The sequence below is a fragment of the Dendrobates tinctorius genome, unplaced genomic scaffold, assembly GCF_039654945.1.
Source record: "Dendrobates tinctorius isolate UK_male_01 unplaced genomic scaffold, ASM3965494v1 ptg000081l, whole genome shotgun sequence".
NCBI lineage: Eukaryota > Metazoa > Chordata > Amphibia > Anura > Dendrobatidae > Dendrobates > Dendrobates tinctorius.
The window spans coordinates 25,549-47,251 of record NW_027361749.1 but is presented as its reverse complement, the minus strand read 5'-3'; the positions used below and the strand labels follow the sequence as shown (position 1 = coordinate 47,251).

Here is a 21,703-nt window from a genome sequence, read left to right as displayed (position 1 = left end):
CGTTTATAAACTTCTGTGAAGCACTTGGGGGTTCAAAGTGACCCCATTTAGGCTCCAATGTTTAGGCACACAGGGACTCTCCAAACGCGACATGGCAACTGCTAAATATTCCAGTATATTTTCCATTCAGAAAGTCAAATGGCGCTCCTTCCATTCTGAGCCCTGCCGTGCACCCAAACAGTGGTTTATAACCACATATGAGGTATCGGTGTACTCAGGAGAAATTGCCCAACAAATTTTAGGATACATTTTATACTGTTGCCCATGTGAAAATGAAAAAAATTGATGCTAAAAGAAAATTTTTGTTGGAAAATTTAAAATGTCCATTTTTTCCTTCCACATTGCTTTAGTTCCTGTGAAGCACCTGAAGGGTTAATAATCTTCTTGAATTGTAGTTTTGAGTAGCTTGAGGGGTGCAGTTTTTAGAATGGTGTCACTTTTGGGTATTTTCTGCCACATAGACCCCTCGAAGTGACTTCAAATGTGAGGTGTTCCCCAAAAAAAAAAAAAAAAAAAAAAAAAAAAATAAATATGGTTTTGTAAATCTAATATACAGTGCCTACAAGTAGTATTCAACCCCCTGCAGATTTAGCAGGTTTACACATTCGGAATTAACTTGGCATTGTGACATTTGGACTGTAGATCAGCCTGGAAGTGTGAAATGCACTGCAGCAAAAAAGAATGTTATTTCTTTGTTTAATTTTTTTTTAAATTGTGAAAAGTTTATTCAGAGGGTCATTTATTATTCAACCCCTCAAACCACCAGAATTCTGTTTGGTTCCCTTAAAGTATTAAGAAGTATTTCAGGCACAAAGAACAATGAGCTTCACATGTTTGGATTAATTATCTCTTTTTCCAGCCTTTTCTGACCATTTAAGACCCTCCCCAAACTTGTGAACAGCACTCATACATGGTCAACATGGGAAAGACAAAAGGAGCATTCCAAGGCCATCAGAGACAAGATCGTGGAGGGTCACAAGGCTGGCAAGGGGTACAAAACCCTTTCCAAGGAGTTGGGCCTACCTGTCTCCACTGTTGGGAGCATCATCCGGAAGTAGAAGGCTTATGGAACTACTGTTAGCCTTCCACGGCCTGGACAGCCTTTGAAAGTTTCCTCCTGTGCCGAGGCCAGGCTTGTCCCAAGAGTCAAGGCTAACCCAAGGACAACAAGGAAGGAGCTCCGGGAAGATCTCATGGCAGTGGGGACATTGGTTTCAGTCAATACCATAAGTAACGTACTCCACCGCAATGGTCTCCGTTCCAGACGAGCCCGTAAGGTACCTTTACTTTCAAAGCGTCATGTCAAGGCTCGTCTACAGTTTGCTCATGATCACTTGGAGGACTCTGAGACAGACTGGTTCAAGGTTCTCTGGTCTGATGAGACCAAGATCGAGATCTTTGGTGCCAACCACACACGTGACGTCTGGAGACTGGATGGCACTGCATACGACCCCAAGAATACCATCCCTACAGTCAAGCATGGTGGTGGCAGCATCATGCTGTGGGGCTGTTTTTCAGCCAAGGGGCCTGGCCATCTGGTCTGCATCCATGGGAAGATGGATAGCACGGCCTACCTGGAGATTTTGGCCAAAACCTCCGCTCCTCCATCAAGGATCTTAAGATGGGTCGTCATTTCATCTTCCAACAAGACAACGACCCAAAGCACACAGCCAAGAAAACGAAGGCCTGGTTCAAGAGGCAAAAAATCAAGGTGTTGGAGTGGCCTAGTCAGTCTCCTGATCTTAACCCAATTGAAAACTTGTGGAAGGAGCTCAAGATTAAAGTCCACATGAGACACCCAAAGAACCTAGATAAGGCTAGTTTCACATTAGCGTTTTTTTGCGCATCGGGCGCATAAAAAACGCAAAGAAAAACGCAAAACAAACGCGCGGTTTTTTAACGTCATGCGCACGCTGATGCATCAAAAAAACGCAGCGTTGCTTGCGTTTTTGCATGCGTTTGCATTTTTTATGCGCATGCGTTTTTAGGTATGTCATTTTTTCCATTATCTAGAGAACATTCTAGACTTGTTTAACTCAAAAACGCATGCGCAAAAAAACGCAACCGTGCGCAAGATCATGCGCACGCATGCGCTCCCATAGACTTCAATGTGTTGTTTTTGCGCATTCCGTGCGCATGCGTTTTTTTGCCGAGACAGGGCGCACCAAAAAATGCAACATGTTGCGTCTGGCGCGCCTGGCGCGAAAGACAAAAAAACGCATGCGCACGAAAACGCAAGTGTGCGCAAGACCATGCGCATGTCATGTTAAACATAGGTGCGCATGCGCACGGGTGCGCACGATGCGCTGCGCACAAAAGCGCAAATGTGAAACCAGCCTAATTTGGAGAAGATCTGCATGGAGGAGTGGGCCAAGATAACTCCAGAGACCTGTGCCGGCCTCATCAGGTCTTATAAAAGACGATTATTAGCTGTAATTTCAAACAAGGGTTATTCCACAAAATATTAAACCTAGGGGTTGAATAATAACTGACCCACACTTTTATGTTTAAAATTGCAGGGGGTTGAATACTACTTGTAGGCACTGTATAAAGCTCAAAGTGTGTATGTTTGTTTGTATGTCCGGGATAGGCATCCGCACCGTCGCAGCTACAGCCACAAAATTTGGCACAGTCACACGTCTGGACCCCGAGAGCGTCCTAAGCTATGTTGTGAGGCGAAATTTTAACCCCGCGCGTTCCAATTCACCAAACAATTTTGCCCCTATCTACATACTGGGGGCAAAAGTGTGTGCGCGTCAAGCCCCGCCCCTCATTGTGATGTCACAATGCCCCTATTTGCATACTGGGGAAGGAGTGTGTGCGCGCCAAGCCCCGCCCCTCATGATGTCACAATGGTTGCCATGGCGACACTGATGTCATCAAAGGTTGCAAGCCCCGCCGCCGCTCATTATGAGGTCATAATGGTTGACTATGAGATGGAGGATGTGTGATAAGTATATAGGCACCGGACTATGGGATGGAGGATATGTATGATGGGTATATGGGAACGGCACTATGGGATGGAGGATATGTATATGGGCACGGGACTATGGGATGGAGGATATGTATGATGGGTATATGGGAACGGGACTATGGGATGGAGGAAGTGTGATGGGTATATGGGCACTGGACTATGGGATGGAGGATATGTATGACGGGTATATGGGCACGGGACTATGGGATGACGGATATGTATATGGGTACGGGACTATGGGATGGAAGATGTGTGATGGTTATATGGGCACTGGACTATGGAATAGAGGATATGTTTGACGGGTATATGGGCACGGGACTATGGGATGGTGGATATGTATATGGGCACGGGATTATGGGATGGAGGATGTGTGATGGGTATACGGGCACTGGACTATAGGATGGAGGATATGTATGACGGGTATATGGGCACGGGACTATGAGATGGCAGATATGTATGATGGGTATATGGGCACGGGACTATGGGATGGCGAATATGTATGATGGGTATATGGGCACGGGACTATGAGATGAAGGATGTGTGATGGGTATATGGGCACTCGACTATGGGATGGCGAATATGTATGATGGGTATATGGGCATGGGACGGCGAATATGTATGATGGGTATATGGGCATGGGACTATGGGATGGAGAATATGTATGATGGGTATATGGGCATGGGACTATGGGATGGAGGATGTGTGATGGGTATATGGGCACTCGACTTTGGGATGGAGGATATGTATGATGGGTATATGGGCACGGGCCTATGGGATCGTGGATATGTATGATGGGTATATGGGCACGGGACTATGGGATGGAGGATAATTATAATTTTCTATAACTAACCACAGTTAGTTACTATGCCCGGAGAGCGCCGGGCTCTTCAGCTAGTTTTGTTATAAAAATGAGAAGTCGCTGGTCAACTTATAACTTCCTAACAAAAAAAAAATTTTGTTTCCAAAAATGTGCTGATGTAAAGTAGACATGTGGGAAATGTTATTTATTAACTATTTTGTGTCACATAACTCTCTGGTTTAACAGAATAAAAATTCAAAATGTGAAAATTGCGAAATAGTCAAAATTTCTAGCCAAATTTCCGTTTTGTTTTTTTTTCCACAAATAAATGCAAAAATTATCCACCTAAATATACCACCATGAAGCCCAATATGTCACGAAAAAAACAATCTCAATCACTAGGATGCGTTGAAGCGTTCCAGAGTTATTACCTCATAAAGGAACACTGGTCAGAATTGCAAAAAATGGCCAGGTCATTAGGGTCAAAATAGGCTGGGTCATGAAGGGGTTAAAAAGGACCAAGTGGCAGCTGTGAAAATTGAAGGATTACTATTTTTTGTAATATGTAGACAGTGAAATTAAAGAAAAATAAAGTTGCCAAAATTAGTAAAAATACAATTAGACTTACCGGTAATTCGGTCTCTAGGAACCTTCCACGACAGTCACCTTGGAGGTTGTCTTCCCGCCCAAATGGGGGACAGGAAACAGAGGTTAAATAACCCTCCCCTTCCTGCTACCTTCAGTGTTTTTTCTGGACATACTAGCATGAATAGTTACCGCCAGTAGAGCATGAATCGTCCGGTAAGATATTAGATAGGGAGGGGAATTAGTGCTGTCATGGAAGGTTCCTAGAAACCGAATTACCGGTAAGTCTAATTCTATTTTCTTCAGTCACCTTCCACGACAGTCACCTTGGAGTTATACCAACACTAATTTTTAGGGAGGGACTACGGCCTGCAGAACGCGTCTGCCAAATGTTAGATCCCTATTAAAATTCAGTCTATAGTGTCTGGTAAAGGTGTGTACAGAGGACCAGGTGGCAGCTCCGCATATCTGCTCCGAAGATGCGTTCCCTCTTGCTGCCCATGATGTGGCAATTGATCAAGTGGAGTGGGCCTTTAGCATCTCGGGAGGAGAGAGATCTCTTGATGAATATGCCAGGGAGATGGACTGCTTGATCCAACTTGCTATCGTGTTTTTTGCCGCCTTCTTTCCCTTATTCCGTCCTGAAAACTGAATAAACAGGTTCTGGTCGATTCTCCAATCCCTGGTTAGTTCAAGGTAATGGAGGACCACCCTGCAAACATCCAGGGTGTGGAACCTTTCTTCCTTCGTATTAGAAGGATTTGGGCAGAATGAGGGCAACACAATATCCTGGCCTCGAAGGAAGTCTGACACCACTTTGGGCATAAAGGAGGGGTCTAGGCGCAATACTATACTGTTCAAGTTGAGTAGGAGGTATGGTTCTTGTACCGATAGGGCCGGTAGTTCCCCCACCCGCCTAGCAGTGGTGATTGCTACAAGAAAGACTGTTTTGAGTGTGAAATTTCTGACAAGGGCTCAAACGGGGCCTGTATTAGGCTATTCAGCACTAAAGATCCCAGGGGGGAACCAGACTAGGGAGTCTAGTCCGTATTCTGCTTGCAGCGGTCATGAATCGCTTAACCCAACGGTGTCTGGCCAGGTCTTAGACAAAAAAGAACTAAGGGCAGATACCTGAACCCTCAGTGTGCTTGGAGTAAGTCCTAGCTCTAACCCTTTAACCCCTTCCTGACATCAGACGTACTATCCCGTCCATGAGAGCCGGGCCCCTATGCCCATGGACGGGATAGTACATCTAGCGCGATCAGCGGCGCCCACGTGGTGAGCGCCGCTGATCGCGGCCGGGTGTCAGCTGATTATCACAGCTGACACCCGGCACTATGTGTCAGGGGCGGTCACGGACCGCCCCCGACACGTTAACCCCTTGCACACCGCGATCAAACATGCCCTGAGCCCCCCACGGCAGCGCAATGTGCAGCGCTGCTGCGGGGGACTCCTTTCCTCCAGGCCCCCGAATCCAAGATGGCGACGGGGGCCTGAGGAAGCTGGCTTCCTCAGTGCCTGCAAAGCGCAGGCATGAGGAAGCCTTCAGCAGTGCCTGTGTCAGATCGCTGATCTGTCAGTGATCTGTGATGTGACAGATCAGCGATCTGTCACAGGACAGTGATGTCCCACCTGGGACTATGTAATAAAGTAAAAAAAAAAATTAAAAAAAGTGTAAAAATAAAATCGCCAAATAAATTAGAAAAAAAAAAAAAAAATATTCCCCCAATAAATCCATTTTTTGGAAAAAAAAAAAAAAAAAAAAAAAAAAAACAATGAAAGTACACATATTAGGTATCGCCGCGTCCGTAACGACCCGCCCTATAAAACTGTCCCATTAGTTAACCCCTTTAGCGAACCCCTTAAAAAATAAAAATAAAAAACGAAGCAAAAAATAATGATTTATTATCATACCGCCAAACAAAAAGTGTAATAACGCGCGATCAAAAAGACGCATATAAATATCCATGGTACCGCTGAAAACGTCATCTTGTCCCGCAAAAAACGAGCCACCACACAGCATCATCAGCGAAAAAATAAAAAAGTTATAGCTCACAGAATAAAGCGATGCAAAAATAATTATTTTTTATATAAAATAGTTTTCATTGCATAAAACCGACAAAACATAAAAAAACGACCTAAATGAGGTATCGCTGTAACCGTACTGACCCGAAGAATAAAGCAGCTTTATCAATTTTACCGCACGCGGAACGGTGTAAACGCACTCCCCCAAAAGAAATTCATGAAACGCTGGTTTTTGTTCATTCTGCGTCCCAAAAATCACGTGCCCGAAAATGGTACCAATAAAAACGTCAACTCGTCCCGCAAAAAATAAGACCTCACATGACTCGGTGGGTCAAAATACGGAAAAATTATAGCTCTCAATATGTGGTGATGCAAAAACTATTTTTACAATAAAAAGCATCTTTTAGCGTGCGACAGCCGCCAAACATAAAAACCGCCATAAATAGTAAAATCACACCCCCCGTTATCACCCCCTTAGTTAGGGAAAAATAATAAAATTAAAAAAATGTATTTATTTCCATTTTTCCATTAGGGTTAGGGCTAGGGTTAGGGTTAGGGCTGAGATTAGGGTTAGGGGTGTGTTGGGGTTCGGGTTGGAGTTAGAATTGGGGGGTTTCCACTGTTTGGGCACATCAGGGGCTCTCCAAATGCAACATTGCGTCTGATCTCAATTCCAGCCAATTCTGAGTTGAAAAAGTCATATGGTGCTCCTTCCCTTCCAAGCTCTGCCATGCGCCCAAACAGTGTTTTACCCCCACATGTAGGGTATCAGCCTACTCAGGACAAATTGCAAAACAATTTTTGGGGTCCAATTTCTCCTGTTACCCTTAGGAAAATAAAAAATTGGGGGCAAAAATATCATTTTTGTGGAAAAAAATGATTTTTTTATTTTCACGTCCGAGCGTTATAAACTTCTGTGAAGCACTTGGGGGTTCAAAGTGCTCACCACACATCTAGATAAGTTCCGTGGGGGGTCTAGTGTCCAAAATGGGGTCACTTGTGGGGAGTTTCAATAGTTTAGGTACATCAGGGGCTCTCCAAACGCACATGACACCCGCAGACCATTCCATCAAAGTCTGCATTCCAAAATGGCACTGCTTCCCTTCCGAGCCCCGACGTGTGTCCATACAGTAGTTTTCTCCCACATATGGGGTGTCAGCGTACTCAGGACAAATTGGACAACAACTTTTGGGGTCCAATTTCTCCTGTTACCCTTGGGAAAATAAAAAAATTGGGGACTAATTGATCATGTTTGTGGAAAAAATACGATTTTTTTATTTTCATGCCCTGGCATTATAAACTTCTGTGAAGCCCTTGGGGGTTCAAAGTGCTCACCTCACATCTAGATAAGTTCCTTAGGGGGTCTAGTTTTCAAAATGGGGTCATTTGTGGGGGGGTTTCCACTGTTTAGGTACATTAGGGGCTCTCCAAAGGCAACATGACACCCGCAGACCATTCCATCAATGTCTGCATTCCAAAACGTCACTACTTCCTTTCCGAGCCCTGACGTGTGTCCATACAGTAGTTTTCTCCCACATATGGGGTGTCAGCTTACTCAGGACAAATTGGACAACAACTTTTGGGGTTCAATTTCTCCTGTTACCCTTGGGAAAATAAAAAAAATATGAATTTTTTATTTTCACGCCCGGGCGTTATAAACTTCTGTGAAACACAGGGGGTTCAAAGTGCTCACCACACATCTAAATAAGTTCCTTAGGGGGTCTAGTTTCCAAAATGGGGTTTTCCAATCGCGACATGATGTCCGATCTCAATTCCAGCCAAAAACGTCAAATGGCGCTGCTTCCCTTCCGAGCTCTGCCATGCGCCCAAATAGTGGTTTACCCCCACATGTGGGGTATCAGCATACTCAGGACAAATTGCACAATAACTTTTAGGGTCCTGTTACCCTTGGGAAAATAAAAATTGGGGTGAAAAGATCATTTTTGTGGAAAAAATATGATTTTTTAATTGTACCGCTGTACATTATAAACTTCTGTAAAGCCCTTGTGGGTTCAAAGTTCTCACCACATATCTAGATAAGTTCCTTGGGGGGTCTAGTTTCCAAAATGGGGTCACTTGTAGGGGGTTTCCACTGTTTAGGTACATCAGGGACTCTCCAAACGTGACATGGCGTCAGATCTGAATTCCAGCCAATTTTGCATTGAAAAAAATCAAACGGCGCTCCTTCCATTCTGAGCTCTGCCATGCGCCGAAACAGTCGTTCCCCCCCCACAAATCAGGTATCAGCGTACTCAGGACAAATTGCACAATAACTTTTGCAGTCCAATTTCTCCTGTTACCCTTGGTAAAATAAAAAAAATTGAACCTGAAGTATTTTTTTTGTGAAAAAAAGTTAGATGTTCATTTTTTTTTTAAATATTCAAAAAAAATTCCTGTGACGCACCTAAAGGGTTAATAAACTTCTTGAATGTGGTTTTGAGCACCTTAAGGGGTGCAGTTTTTAGAATGGTGTCACTTTTGGGTATTTTCTATCATATAGACCACTCAAAGTGGCTTCAAATGTGATGTGGTCCTAAAAATAAAATGGTGTTGTAAAAATGAGAAATCGCTGGTCAACTTTTAACCCTTATAACTTCCTAACAAAAAAAAATTTTGGTTCCAAAATTGTGCTGATGTAAAGTAAACATGTGGGAAATGTTAGTTATCAAGTTTTTTGTGTGCCGTATCTCTGTGATTTAAGGGCATAAAAATTCAAAGTTGGAAAATTGCGAAATTTTCAAAATTTTTGCCAAATTTCCGTTTTTTTCACAAATAAACGCAAGTTATTTGAATGAAATTTTACCACTAACATGAAGTACAATATGTCACGAGAAAACAATGTCAGAATCACCGGGATCCATAGAAGCGTTCCAGAGTTATGACCTCATAAAGGTACAGTGGTCAGAATTGTAAAAAATTGGCCCGGTCATGAACGTGCAAACCACCCTTGGGGGTGAAGGGGTTAAGCAGGAAATCTAGGACCTGGGCAATATTGGGATGGAAGGGGTCAGGGACCCTAGGAAGACACCAGGAAGAAAATTTCTTCCATATTTTGCCATATATGGCATTAGTTACCGGCTTTCTACTTTTTTGCAGGGTCCGCATTACTTCATCCGATAGCCCTTTGGCCCTCAGAATTTTGGCCTCAATAACCAAGCTGCTAGACTCAGTTTGCTGGGGTTTGGGTGCAGTAAGGGCCCCTGGAAAAGGAGGTCGGTCTTTTGAGGTAGAAGCAAGGGACCTTCCAGGGGCATGTCCAACAGGGCGTTGTACCAGCTCCGTCCTGGCTACATTGGAGCCACCAGGATTGTCGTGACCCTGTCTGATCTGATTTTCTGCAGCGTCCTTGCCAACATAGGGATTGGTGGAAAGGCATAGGCCAGTCTGAAGACCCATGGATGAGCGAACGCATCTGTCCCTCGGGCTCCGTACGCGTGACCAAGGGAGAAGTAGGTTGTTGTCTTTGCGTTTTGAGTAGAGTTGAGCGACTTTGGTCGGATCGGGTTTCGTGAAACCCGAATGAAACAAAAAAAGTTTCAGATGAAACTCGTCCGACTAGAGCAAAAAAAGTCGGAGTTTCGTCCGACTTTTATTTCCCATTGACTTGCATTGGGGTCGGGTTTCGGACGAAACTCCGACTTTGTTTTGCTCTAGTCGGACGAGTTTCATCTGAAACTTATTTTGTTTCATTCGGGTTTCACAAAACCCGATCTGACCAAAGTCGCTCAACTCTAGTTTTGAGCATTCGCAAATAGGTCGACTTCTGGGTCTCCCCATCTTAAGGTCAGAGCCTGAAAGACTTCCTGATTCAGACACCACTCTCCCAGATGGACGTCCTTCCTGCTTAGGAAGGCCACCTGGATGTTTTCTGACCCCTTCAGGTGTACCGCGGAGATGGATAATAGGTGTTTTTCTGCCCATAGGAAGATTTTTTTGCCACCGTCTTCAGACTGGCATACTTCGTGCCCCCCTGGTGTCTGAGATATGCTACCGTGGTTATGTTGTCGGAGTGTATCCGGACGTGATGGTTCTGGATAAGGGATGAAGCGGCTTTTAGTGCTTCTTACACTGCCTTCAATTCCCTCAGATTTGAGGATCTGGTTATGTTCTGGGACCATTGTCCCTGGAAGTAAGACTCCTCCACCACAGCTCCCCAACCTCTCAGACTGGCAGCGGTACAGAATATTTTCAGGGGAAGCTGGTCCCAGCTTATTCCTCATCTCAAGTTCCGGTAATTCAGCCACCACAAGAGGGCTGATTTTACGTGTCCTGGAAGTGGAATCTTTTTCGATAGATTGTTCCGATACTTCCTTGTGCTTACCAGGACGTATGACTGGAGGATTCGCGTATGTGCCTATGCCCAGGATACCGCCTGAATACACGATGTCAGGGAACCCAGGATAGACATGGCGCCCCTCAGAGCCGGTGTCCTTTGTTCTCTGAACTGGATTATTCTCCGACGAAGGTCTGATTGACGATCCTCGGGAAGAAAGGACATCCTTTTTCCTAATCCAAGAGGATCACCAGGAATTTTTTTCCTTGGGGAAAGATGAAGATTCGACTTCTGGAGATACAGGATCCAACCTAGGGATTTGAGCATCTGCAAGGTCTTTGACACGTCCTGGTTCAGCCGGGACACTGATGGAGAGATAATGAGCAGATCGTTTAAATATGGAACAATGAATATACCCTGAAGACGGATAGAAATGACTGCTTCCCTCATAATTTTCGGAAATACCCTTTGTCCCGGGGATACGCCAAATGGGAGGGCGGTGAACTGGAGATGGCTGATCCCTTGGTCGTGGGACACCGCGACCCTCAGGAACTTCCGGATTAATTGGGACATGGTAATATGCGTCCCTTAGGTCTATCGTAGCCATCAGCCAGCCCTGTCCAATAAGATGGATTGCCGATTTTACTGACTCCATCTTGAACCTCCGGTATCTGATGAAGCGATTCAGGGGTTTTAGGTTTATGATAAGTCTGTGCTTTCCGGAGGGCTTCTTCACCAGGAATAGGCGGGAGTAATGTCCTCTGCCTATTTCCTGTTGAGGTACGTATGAAATTACTCCTTCCCGTAATAGATCTTCTATCTGAAGTAGAACTTTTTGGAGACTTGGGGACTGTGTAGGGGTGACTCTTAAACAGTGGGGGGGAGGGTGTTCGAACTCCAGTTTTAGCCCAAATTGTATCGTATGCAGGATCCACTGGTTCGAGGTCATGGCCTTCCATTGGGCGAAGAACTGAGTGAGTCGACTCCCCACCGTTTGTCCGGGGGTTGTTATTGCTGAGGGACAAGGATGTTTTTCCCTCTACCCCCCTTTGGGTAGCTCCATTGTCCAGTCTTGCCTTTCCCTCTGAACTCCCTTTGGGAGGCCTGCTCTCGTGGGTGACGAAAAAACAGTCTCTTGGCGATTCTCTGCCTGGGTAGCGATTTCTTTTTGTCGGAGGCCTTTTCGAGGATGTCATCCAAGACTAGTCCGAACACGTGGTGCCCCTGGAAGGGGATGGCACAGAGTTTTGTCTTGGAGGTGATGTCACCTCCCCATGACTTCAGCCAAAGGGCTCTTCTAGCCGAATTTCTAAGGACTAGGGACCTTTGTTATGAATGAGTCACCGTAGGAGGCAAAAGCAGAAATACAAGCTAAGTCCAGAAAACCAGAGAAGTTGGCAACTATCAGATTGCAGACCCCTGAACCTATCAACACAACTAGCAGTAGCCGTGGGGGGTTCCTACGATGCCCTAGACCCCTCGATCACAGCCGTAGAATTACATAGGCCTAAAGAAAGAAATGGGAAATCTAAACTGCCCCAGAGCAGACCCCAAAGCAATAGGCAGCCCCCAACATATAATGACGGTGAAGCAAGATGAAAACACCAACACAGACAGAAAGATAGACTGAGCAAAGACGGGGCCCAAAACTACCTAGATAGGAAAGGACAGGAAGGCTGCTGTCTGCAATCTGCCAAAACCCTATCAAAGACATAAGCCAACAAGCTGATATGAAAAAGGCCCTGAAGCAGCTAGGCTTCAAAAACTAAATCAGCACTCAGGTATTTTCAGGAGACAGAGCTAAAAGAATTCAGCACACCCCAGCAGGGAATGGCAGAAATCCAGAAAAACAAAGCAAAACAAAGTCAAAGCACAAAAGCAAAAGGCCGAGCAGCAAACTTAGCTTTGGAGGAGCAGGAATTCAGACTGGTCTCCAAGGATCCCACAGAGAAATCACCCGCAGGGCAGAAGGGCGTCGGCAGCCTTATATCCAGTCCGTAACTCCACTCAGCCAGTCATCATCAGCCTCAGGTGTTTGACAATCAGGCTCACTACCTTTCTTTACCAGAAGAGGGAGTTCCTCGGGCCTCAGTAATGAAGGGGAAAATGAACTCACAACAGTACCTCCCCCTTGAGGAGGGGTCACCGAACCCTCAACTACGCCACCAGGGCGATCAGGGTGAGCCCGATGAAAGGAACGCACCAATCTTTTGGCATGAATATCAGAGGCAGAGACCCAGGAATTATCCTCCTGACCATAACCCTTCCACTTAACCAAATACTGGAGTCTCCGTCTAGCCAGACGGGAATCCAGTACTTTCTCTACCTCATATTCCATGTTACCTTCAACCAATACAGGGTCTGGAGGTGCCACCCCCGGAACAACAGGTTCAACAAACCTCTTCAACAAAGATTTATGGAACACATTATGGATTTTAAATGTGACAGGAAGAGCCAAACGAAAAGAGACCGGATTAATAATCTCCACAATCTTGTAAGGTCCAATAAATCTAGGCTTAAACTTTGGAGAAGCCACCTTCATAGCAATATTTTTTGATGATAACCACACCATATCACCAACCTTAAAATGGGGACCAATGGTCCTATGTCGGTTGGAAAACCGCTGGGCCTTCTCCTGGGAGAGAGATAACTTATCCACCACTTGGTCCCAGATCTGGTGCATTCTCTCCACCACAGTGTCAACACCTGGGCAGGCAGAGGGCTCCACCTGCCCTGAAGAAAATCGAGGATGAAACCCAAAGTTACAAAAAAAGGTGACATCAAAGTGGCAGAACTAGCTCTATTATTTAAAGCAAATTCGGCCAAGGGCAAAAATGAAACCCAATCATCCTGATCAGCAGAAAAAAAACATCTCAAATATGACTCCAAGGTCTGGTTTGTTCTCTCTGTCTGCCCATTGGTCTGAGGGTGAAAAGCAGAGGAGAAGGACAACTGAATTCCCAGCCTGGAACAGAAAGTTCTCCAAAATCTAGACACAAACTGGACTCCTCTGTCAGATACAATGTTCTCAGGAATCCCGTGCAAACGAACCACCTGTTGTAAAAACAGGGGCACCAACTCTGAGGAAGACGGCAACTTAGGGAGTGGTACAAGATGAACCATCTTAGAGAACCTATCACAAATCACCCAAATAACAGTCATCCTCTGAGAGACAGGCATATCAGAGATGAAATCCATTGAAATATGGGTCCATGGCCTCTTGGGGACAGGCAAAGGCATCAACAACCCACTAGTGCGAGAACACGATTTAGACCGGGAGCACGTCCCACAGGACTGCACAAAATTCCTGACATCACGAGACAAGGAGGGCCACCAAAAAAACCGACTCACCAGATTTCTAGTACCAAAAATACCTGGATGACCAGCCAAAGCAGAGCAATGAACTTCAGACATCACTCTCTTTTTCCACTGGTCAGGAACATACAACTTTCCACTGGGACAACGCTCAGGTTTGTCCTCCTGGAACTCTTCCAGAGCACGTCTCAAATCGGGCGAGATGGCAGAAAGAACTACCCCTTCGCCTAAGATGGTAGCAGGCTTGGTCACCACAGGAGAATCAGCAAGGAAGCTCCTAGAGGGCGTCTGCCTTGACATTCTTTGTTCCAGGAAGAAAAGAAACCACAAAATCAAAACGTGTAAAAAACAAGGCCCACCTAGCCTGTCTAGGGTTCAAGCGCTTAGCCGACTCTAGGTAAATCAAATTCTTGTGGTCAGTGAGGACCACGACTTGATGCTTAGCTCCCTCCAACCAATGTCTCCACTCCTCAAATGCCCATTTCATGGCCAACAGTTCCCTATTCCCCACATCATAGTTACGTTCAGATGGAGAGAACTTTCGGGAAAAGAAAGCACAGGGATTCATTTTAGATGTTACAGGATCCTTTTGGGACAAAATAGCTCCTGCACCAATCTCAGAAGCATCCACCTCTACCTGGAATGGAAGTGAGACATCAGGTTGCCGCAAAACCGGGGCGGAGGTGAATCTTCGCTTCAGCTCCTGAAAGGAAGAAACAGCCTCCGGAGACCAATTTAACACATCAGCACCCTTTTTAGTCAAATCAGTCAATGGCTTGGCAATACTAGAAAATTTTGCTATAAATTTCCGATAAAAATTAGCAAAACCCAAAAACTTCAGGAGGGCCTTCAAAGAAGTGGGCTGAACCCAATCGTGAATGGCCTGTACCTTGGCCGGGTCCATTTCAATAGTTGACGGGGACAAAATAAATCCCAAAAAAGAAATCCTCTGTACTCCAAAAAGGCATTTAGATCCCTTGACATACAGGGAATTCTCCCCTCAAGATCCGGAACACAGTCCGAATATGTTCCACATGAGAATTCCAATCCTTGGAGAAGATCAAAATATCATCCAGATAATCAAAAATTTATCGACAAAATCTCGTAAAATATCGTTCATGAAGCACTGGAAGACAGAAGGGGCATTAGTGAGCCCAAAAGGCATCACCAGGCACTCAAAATGTCCCTCCGGAGTATTAAACGCCGTCTTCCATTCATCCCCATGCTTAATGCGAATAAGATTATACGCCCCCCTGAGGTCAAGCTTGGTAAACCAGCAAGCACCTTTAACTCTGGAGAATAGATCAGAAATCAGGGGTAATGGATACTGATATTTAACAGTAATTTTGTTGAGGGCACGATAATCAATACAAGGTCTTAATGATCCATCCTTTTTGGCTACAAAAAAAAAAAACGGCACTTAAGGGTGACGAGGATGGTCTAATATGACCCTTCTCCAACGCCTCCTTAATATAGGATCGCATAGCCTCGTGCTCGGGTACAGATAAATTGAAGAGCCGACCCTTGGGAAATTTACACCCCGGGCTCAGTTCAATTGCACAGTCATAACTCCTATGAGGAGGCAGAGACGCAGACTCATTCTCACTAAATACATCATAAAAGTCCGCCAAATAATCAGGAACATCATGCGACTGAGGAGAGGTGAAAAACACCGGAGCCTCACTAAAGGCACACCGCCAACCCCAACTCACCACAGACACAGATTTCCAAACCAAAACTGGATTATGAATCTGTAACCAGGGAAACCCCAGAACAATAGTATCATGCAGATTATGCAACACCAAAAATCTGCAATTTTCTTGATGGTCTGGGGCAACCCGCATTACCACCTGGGTCCAAAACTGGGGTTTATTTTTAGCCAAAGGAGTAGCATCAATCCCCCTCAAAGGGATAGGCGTCTGCAGAGGTGTCATCGGAAATCCACAACGTTTAGCAAAATCCAAGTCCATTAGGTTTAGGGCTGCTCCCGAATCCACAAAAGCCTTGGCGGAAAATGTGGACAGGGAGCAGATCAGAGTAATAGCCAGAAGAAACTTAGGTTGAACACCCCCAACAGAAAACGTGTGTGCAAAGCGTTTCTCTCGTTTAGGATAGACAGAAATAATATGCGAGGCATCTCCACAGAAAAAACACAACTTATTACGCTTTCTGAACTCCTGACGCTGCTCTCTGGAAAAAACTATCACATTGCATAGGTTCAGACATTTGTTCAATATGTGGCAACACCTCTCGTGCAGCTTTGCGTTCGCGCAAACGCCGATCAACCTGAATGGCTAATGACATAGAATCGTCAAGACCAGAGGGAACAGGAAATCCCACCATAGTATCTTTTACGGCTTCCGACAACCCCTTCCGAAAGAGAGCAGCCAAGGCATTATCATTCCAGGTAGTAAGTACGGCCCACTTTCGGAATTTTTGACAGTACAATTCTGCAGAATCACGACCCTGGCTCAATGCCAGCAGGGTCTTTTCAGCCTGATCAATGGCATTAGGTTCGTCATACAACAACCCCAAAGCTTGAAAGAATGCGTTCACATTCGTCAGAATAGGATCATCTGGTTTCAAAGAAAACGCCCAATCCTGGGGATCGCCACGCAGCAAAGAGATGACAATTTTAACCTGCTGCGCGGAGCTCCCTGACGAGTTAGGCTTCAAGGCAAAAAATAATTTACAATTATTTTTGAAATTCAAAAATTTAGACCGATCCCCAAAAAAGACATCAGGTGTAGGAATCTTTGGTTCAGCAGCATGTGAATGAGCAAGGTAGGCGAAAATTCCCCACACTTCCGCAGCGAGCTGCTCCACACGATCAGACAATTGCTTTATCTCCATTGAGAGAAAAAAATAAAAAATTCCCCCTACGGCCTCAGAGATATAGAGGAAAAAATATACACACTTTTTTTTTTTTTTTTTACAATTCTTTCCTGCTATTGAGTACCCTAGAATCTGCGGTATGGCGGGTGATTCTGTTATGAATGAGTCACCGTAGGAGGCAAAAGCAGAAATACAGGCTAAGTCCAGAAAACCAGAGAAGTTGGCAACTATCTGATTGCAGACCCCTGAACCTATCAACACAACTAGCAGTAGCCGTGGGGGGTTCCTACGATGCCCTAGACCCCTCGATCACAGCCGTAGAATTACATAGGCCTAAAGAAAGGGGAAATCTAAACTGCCCCAGAGCAGACCCCAAAGCAATAGGCAGCCCCCAACATATAATGACGGTGAAGCAAGATGAAAACACTAACACAGACAGAAAGATAGACTGAGCAAAGACGGGGCCCAAAACTACCTAGATAGGAAAGGACAGGAAGGCTGCTGTCTGCAATCTGCCAAAACCCTATCAAAGACATAAGCCAACAAGCTGATATGAAAAAGGCCTTGAAGCAGCTAGGCTTCAAAAACTAAATCAGCACTCAGGTATTTTCAGAAGACAGAGCTAAAGGAATTCAGCACACCCCAGCAGGGAATGGCAGATATCCAGAAAAACAAAGCAAAACAAAGTCAAAGCACAAAAGCAAAAGGCCGAGCAGCAAACTTAGCTTTGGAGGAGCAGGAATTCAGACTGGTCTCCAGGGATCCCACAGAGAAATCACCCGCAGGGCAGAAGGGCGTCGGCAGCCTTATATCCAGTCCGTAACTCCACTCAGCCAGTCATCATCATCAGCCTCAGGTGTTTGACAATCAGGCTCACTACCTTTCTTTACCAGAAGAGGGAGTTCCTCGGGCCTCAGTAATGAAGGGGAAAATGAACTCACAACAGACCTTGCTGCTAACCGCACTGTTTCTCCCGAAGCATCGGCTAAAAGCCTGTTGCTTTTTGGAGAAGGGAATCTAAGATTTCTTCTCTGGGAGTACCCCCCGAGAGGTGTTCCTCTAACGTACGAAGCCAGAAGAACAATGATCTGGCGACGCAAATGGAGGCTACGTTTGCCTTAAGCAAGTTCGTAGAAGCTTCCCAGGATTTCTTAAGGTGACTTTCTATTTTACGATCCATCGGATCCTTCAACTGGGAAGAGTCCTCGAAAGGGAGGGACGTCTTTTTAGTCACTTTAGAGACTTGCACATCTATTTTAGGAATTTCCCAAATAGAGCGGTCACCCTCGAGGGGAAAGTGGCTTTTTAGTTCTGATGGTACACTAAGTGCCTTCTCGGGGGAGGACCACTCCTGAGCTATTAGATTTTGTATGTTTTCGTGAACCGGAAAGCCTTTCCTACTTTGGGTTTCAGCACCCCAAACATCTCATCCTGGACTGAGAGCTTCACCTCCTCCTCCTCAACCCCCATGGTATTTCTCACCATGGAGACCAACTCCTCCATATCCTCAGAGGAAAAATAGTATTTTAGTATTTCTTTGCGTTGTGTTTGGAGGTGGATGTGGAGCCCTCATTCTCCCAAATATCCTCTGACCCTGAGGAATGGACTTCTCCTGAATCTGAGTCGGCCTCCGTAGGTGCCCTTTTCCCCCTTTCTTGGGGGAGGGTCCTGGGTCACAGGGGTCTGGGCCACCATGGAGGTCTGAACCTCCTGTCTAATGAGAGTTTTTATGCTGTCAAACAGGGAGGGCTGTTCGGTGCGCAGAATGTTCTGTGTACAGGGCTGGCATAGCTTTTTATAATCAGAAGGGAACCTGGCACCACAGATACCAGATTTGCGAGGGTTTCTTGGGGCAGAGGCCTTGTCCTCCTACAAGAAGAGAGAGAAGGCTTCAGACCCGTGCCACCAAAGTTTGACAGTTTAGGGACCAGCCCTGCTACTCACGGTAGGAGGGGGAACGCTGGGCTCCGCAGATGCAGCAGTTGAGGGCTTCACCGTCCATGTTCGCACTCATACAGACACACTGCGCTTACCTGGAGTCTGTGGCACCCTTATATGAGCATTTGCAGTGTACGTCATATTGTGCCCCTCCTTCCTCCTGGTCCATGGGGAGGAACTGCCGTCCGACCCCTGCTGCCATCGGATCCCCGGGTGCCGGCGCGCATCCCCGTCCCGGGAGACGCTGGAGGACGATCACAGGAAGTGTGCCGACGGCACTTCCGGTCTGAAGCTCCGCCCCTCCGATGCGCGCGGCCTCGAACAGCAGCGTGGGAGGAAGGAGAAAGCCGGGGAGCTAACGGGAGGACCCCAGCCAGCACTATACCGCCCCGCTTTGCCCCGGGGGGCGCGGGAGGGGCGGACATGTCCAGAGTCATGCCGGGAGGTGGAGACGGAAGCAGTGACACGGAGGAGAGGCGAACTCCCCCCCCCCCCCCGACCTCGGCTGCCCAGCTATAAGTATGTAGGAGCTCCGCTCGCTGGCCATGGCAGCCCCTTCTGTAACCTCTTCATGCCCAACTGGGGGACAGGAAAAACACTGGAGGTAGCAGGAAGGGGAGGGTTATTTAACCCCTTTGTGTTTCCTGTCCCCCATTAGGGCGGGAAGACAACTTCCAAGGTGACTGTCGTGGAAGGTGACTGGAGAAAAGGCTTCTTTAATGTGACTGTAGGGAAACATGATTTTCCAGTGGTCTTGATAGCTCCCCAGCCAAATACATCACTTTAGTGACAAAACAACAAAAATGGATACAACATGGATGCGCCTATAAAAGGAATAAATAAATCGATCCGTTTCTCACAAATGGTAACATTCATTATAGCCCAACAGTAAGTTGGTAAGTTTTAATTGTTATTGACAACTTCATGATGAAAAATCTCTACAGCTCTGAATAGGAAAGCATCATAACATACCTTTAGAAAAGGCACTAGATAAGGCTGTGGTGAGGACTTCAGCTCCTTGTACAATTTTGTAGTAAATTCCTCTGGTTCAAGCTTCGAATCCTTGAATATGAAAAAGATATGAAACTAATAAGAAATTCACAAGGTCTGAGCACATGAACCAACTTTGCAGCTCACTTCCATGGTCATTTTGTTTTAAAGCCGTGACATTTGATGACCGTGATGGCAATGTCCTATAACTGCTTAAACGGATATTTAACAAGGCATGTCATACCAAAAATGATCACCAAGTCACAAGGGATAATATGAAAACAAGGAGGGGCAACTCCTGAATACTGCAAACCTACAACGAACAATTGAGTTAAATGCCCCAATATAGTCAATGGAAATACTGTATAGCTAGCTCAATGGACTAGACAAACACTATCAATGAAGGCGTTATCAAAAAGATTCTTTATTCATGAACATATAAAATACATAAAAAGTTATTCTAGATGAGTAGATATGGTGATAATCAAACAGGACTCCTGAGCAATAGTAGTTATCTAATGGTATGCAACAGTGTTCCCCAACTCCATTCCTCAAGGCCCACCAACAGGTCATGCTTTCAGGATTTCCTTTGTATTGCACAGGTGAGGCAATTATCACCTTGGCAATACTAAGGAAATCCTGAAAACATGACCTGTTGGTGGGCCTTGAGGACTGGAGTTGGGGAACACTAGTATACACTATACAGGACACTATAAACCTGGATATCACACTACCTCTAAATGCTAGATAGGTCCCAGTATATGGGGAAGTAACCCATGGAAACAAATATGCTTGTCGCTAGATTATAAATAAAGTGCCTCAAATAGTGCTCCCAATAAGGTCCTTACCCATGTGGGGGCCCAGTAGGTCCGGCCGTCGCCAGTTTCACTTGGTTGGCTTCCTCGGGTTCTGTGCAACCTTGGCATGGCCAATCAGCTCAGTGCACGGTTACGCCTCTCATTTTCTATACCTAAAGCTGTGATATCTTGATTGGCAGGACACACTGCAGTCACGCTCACATTCATCAAAGTGTTTTTGCCAGAATTCTGGCATAAAACACCTTAAGATATAAAAATGCAGCACTTGCAGTTTTCTTGCCAGTTTGGCCCATCTACACTAAAGTGGGCAGCACTTTGGGCGCGACTCCACAGCTTGTCTATGTCTTGATATGTAGCATTCTTTATGCCAGAAGTGTAACTCCAGTGTACTTGCCTACTGGAATAAGAATTGTGGCGAGGCACACGCCACTTTTCAGAAGCACAGGATTCATTCACCTGTTAATGAAATCAGCAGCGTCTGACTCCACCGTGCCCCATTACAAAGAATGGTGTTGTACACAACGGTCTTGATGATTTGGGGGCTATAGTGTTATCCGCTCCTTGCTGCAGGTACAGTACTTTGGCCATAGACCAGAGCCAGCAATAGCACTTTGTGAGAGTGGCTGCAGACTGCGCTACGAAACAGATGACAATTCTGTGCTTTAAGTCCTTTAGCCATGTCACGGTTGCACTGCAGCCCCCTCTTTGGCATGCAAAATAGTCTTTTTATGCCAACCAGCCCACTAAAATATATTTTACACGTGTGATTTTTTTTTATTGGGGCGAAGTCCCCTACATAAGGGTTAGTGGTTTAGTTAGAAATTTGGCGATGACAGACTCACTTTAAGACAATAATAAAGTAAAATTGTGTAAATTTCACAGGATGTGTTTCTGTTGCAGTTCTACATAATGTATCCTTGAGTAAAGGATGGCAATGCCCATTGAATCAAAAACACCATTGCTGTATTATGAAGGACTCACAATAGAGATCCCAGTAATGGCTGCCCAATCCTCCCTCACCACAAATACCAAAGCAGAATGCAACTTCAATAGTGTCAGACCGGTGACAGTACCCACTCACCGAACAAAATAAATCACAGTACTCCAAGATGTTAAAAAAAAAATGTGTTGTATCTTTTAGTAAAGTGGCA

The 21,703-nt window shown here is 45.5% G+C and overlaps 1 protein-coding gene across 2 annotated transcripts in view; it reads right to left on the bottom strand.

Moving 5' to 3' along the window:
* Positions 1-21,703, bottom strand: part of LOC141096858 (transcription initiation factor TFIID subunit 4B-like) — a 186,563-nt gene that overhangs the window by 155,184 nt on the left and 9,676 nt on the right. For both annotated transcript variants that reach the window (XM_073583696.1, XM_073583697.1), the window contains exon 4: positions 19,717-19,806. In XM_073583696.1, coding sequence (XP_073439797.1) covers positions 19,717-19,806 — 90 coding nt within the window. The remainder of the gene's footprint in view (positions 1-19,716; positions 19,807-21,703) is intronic.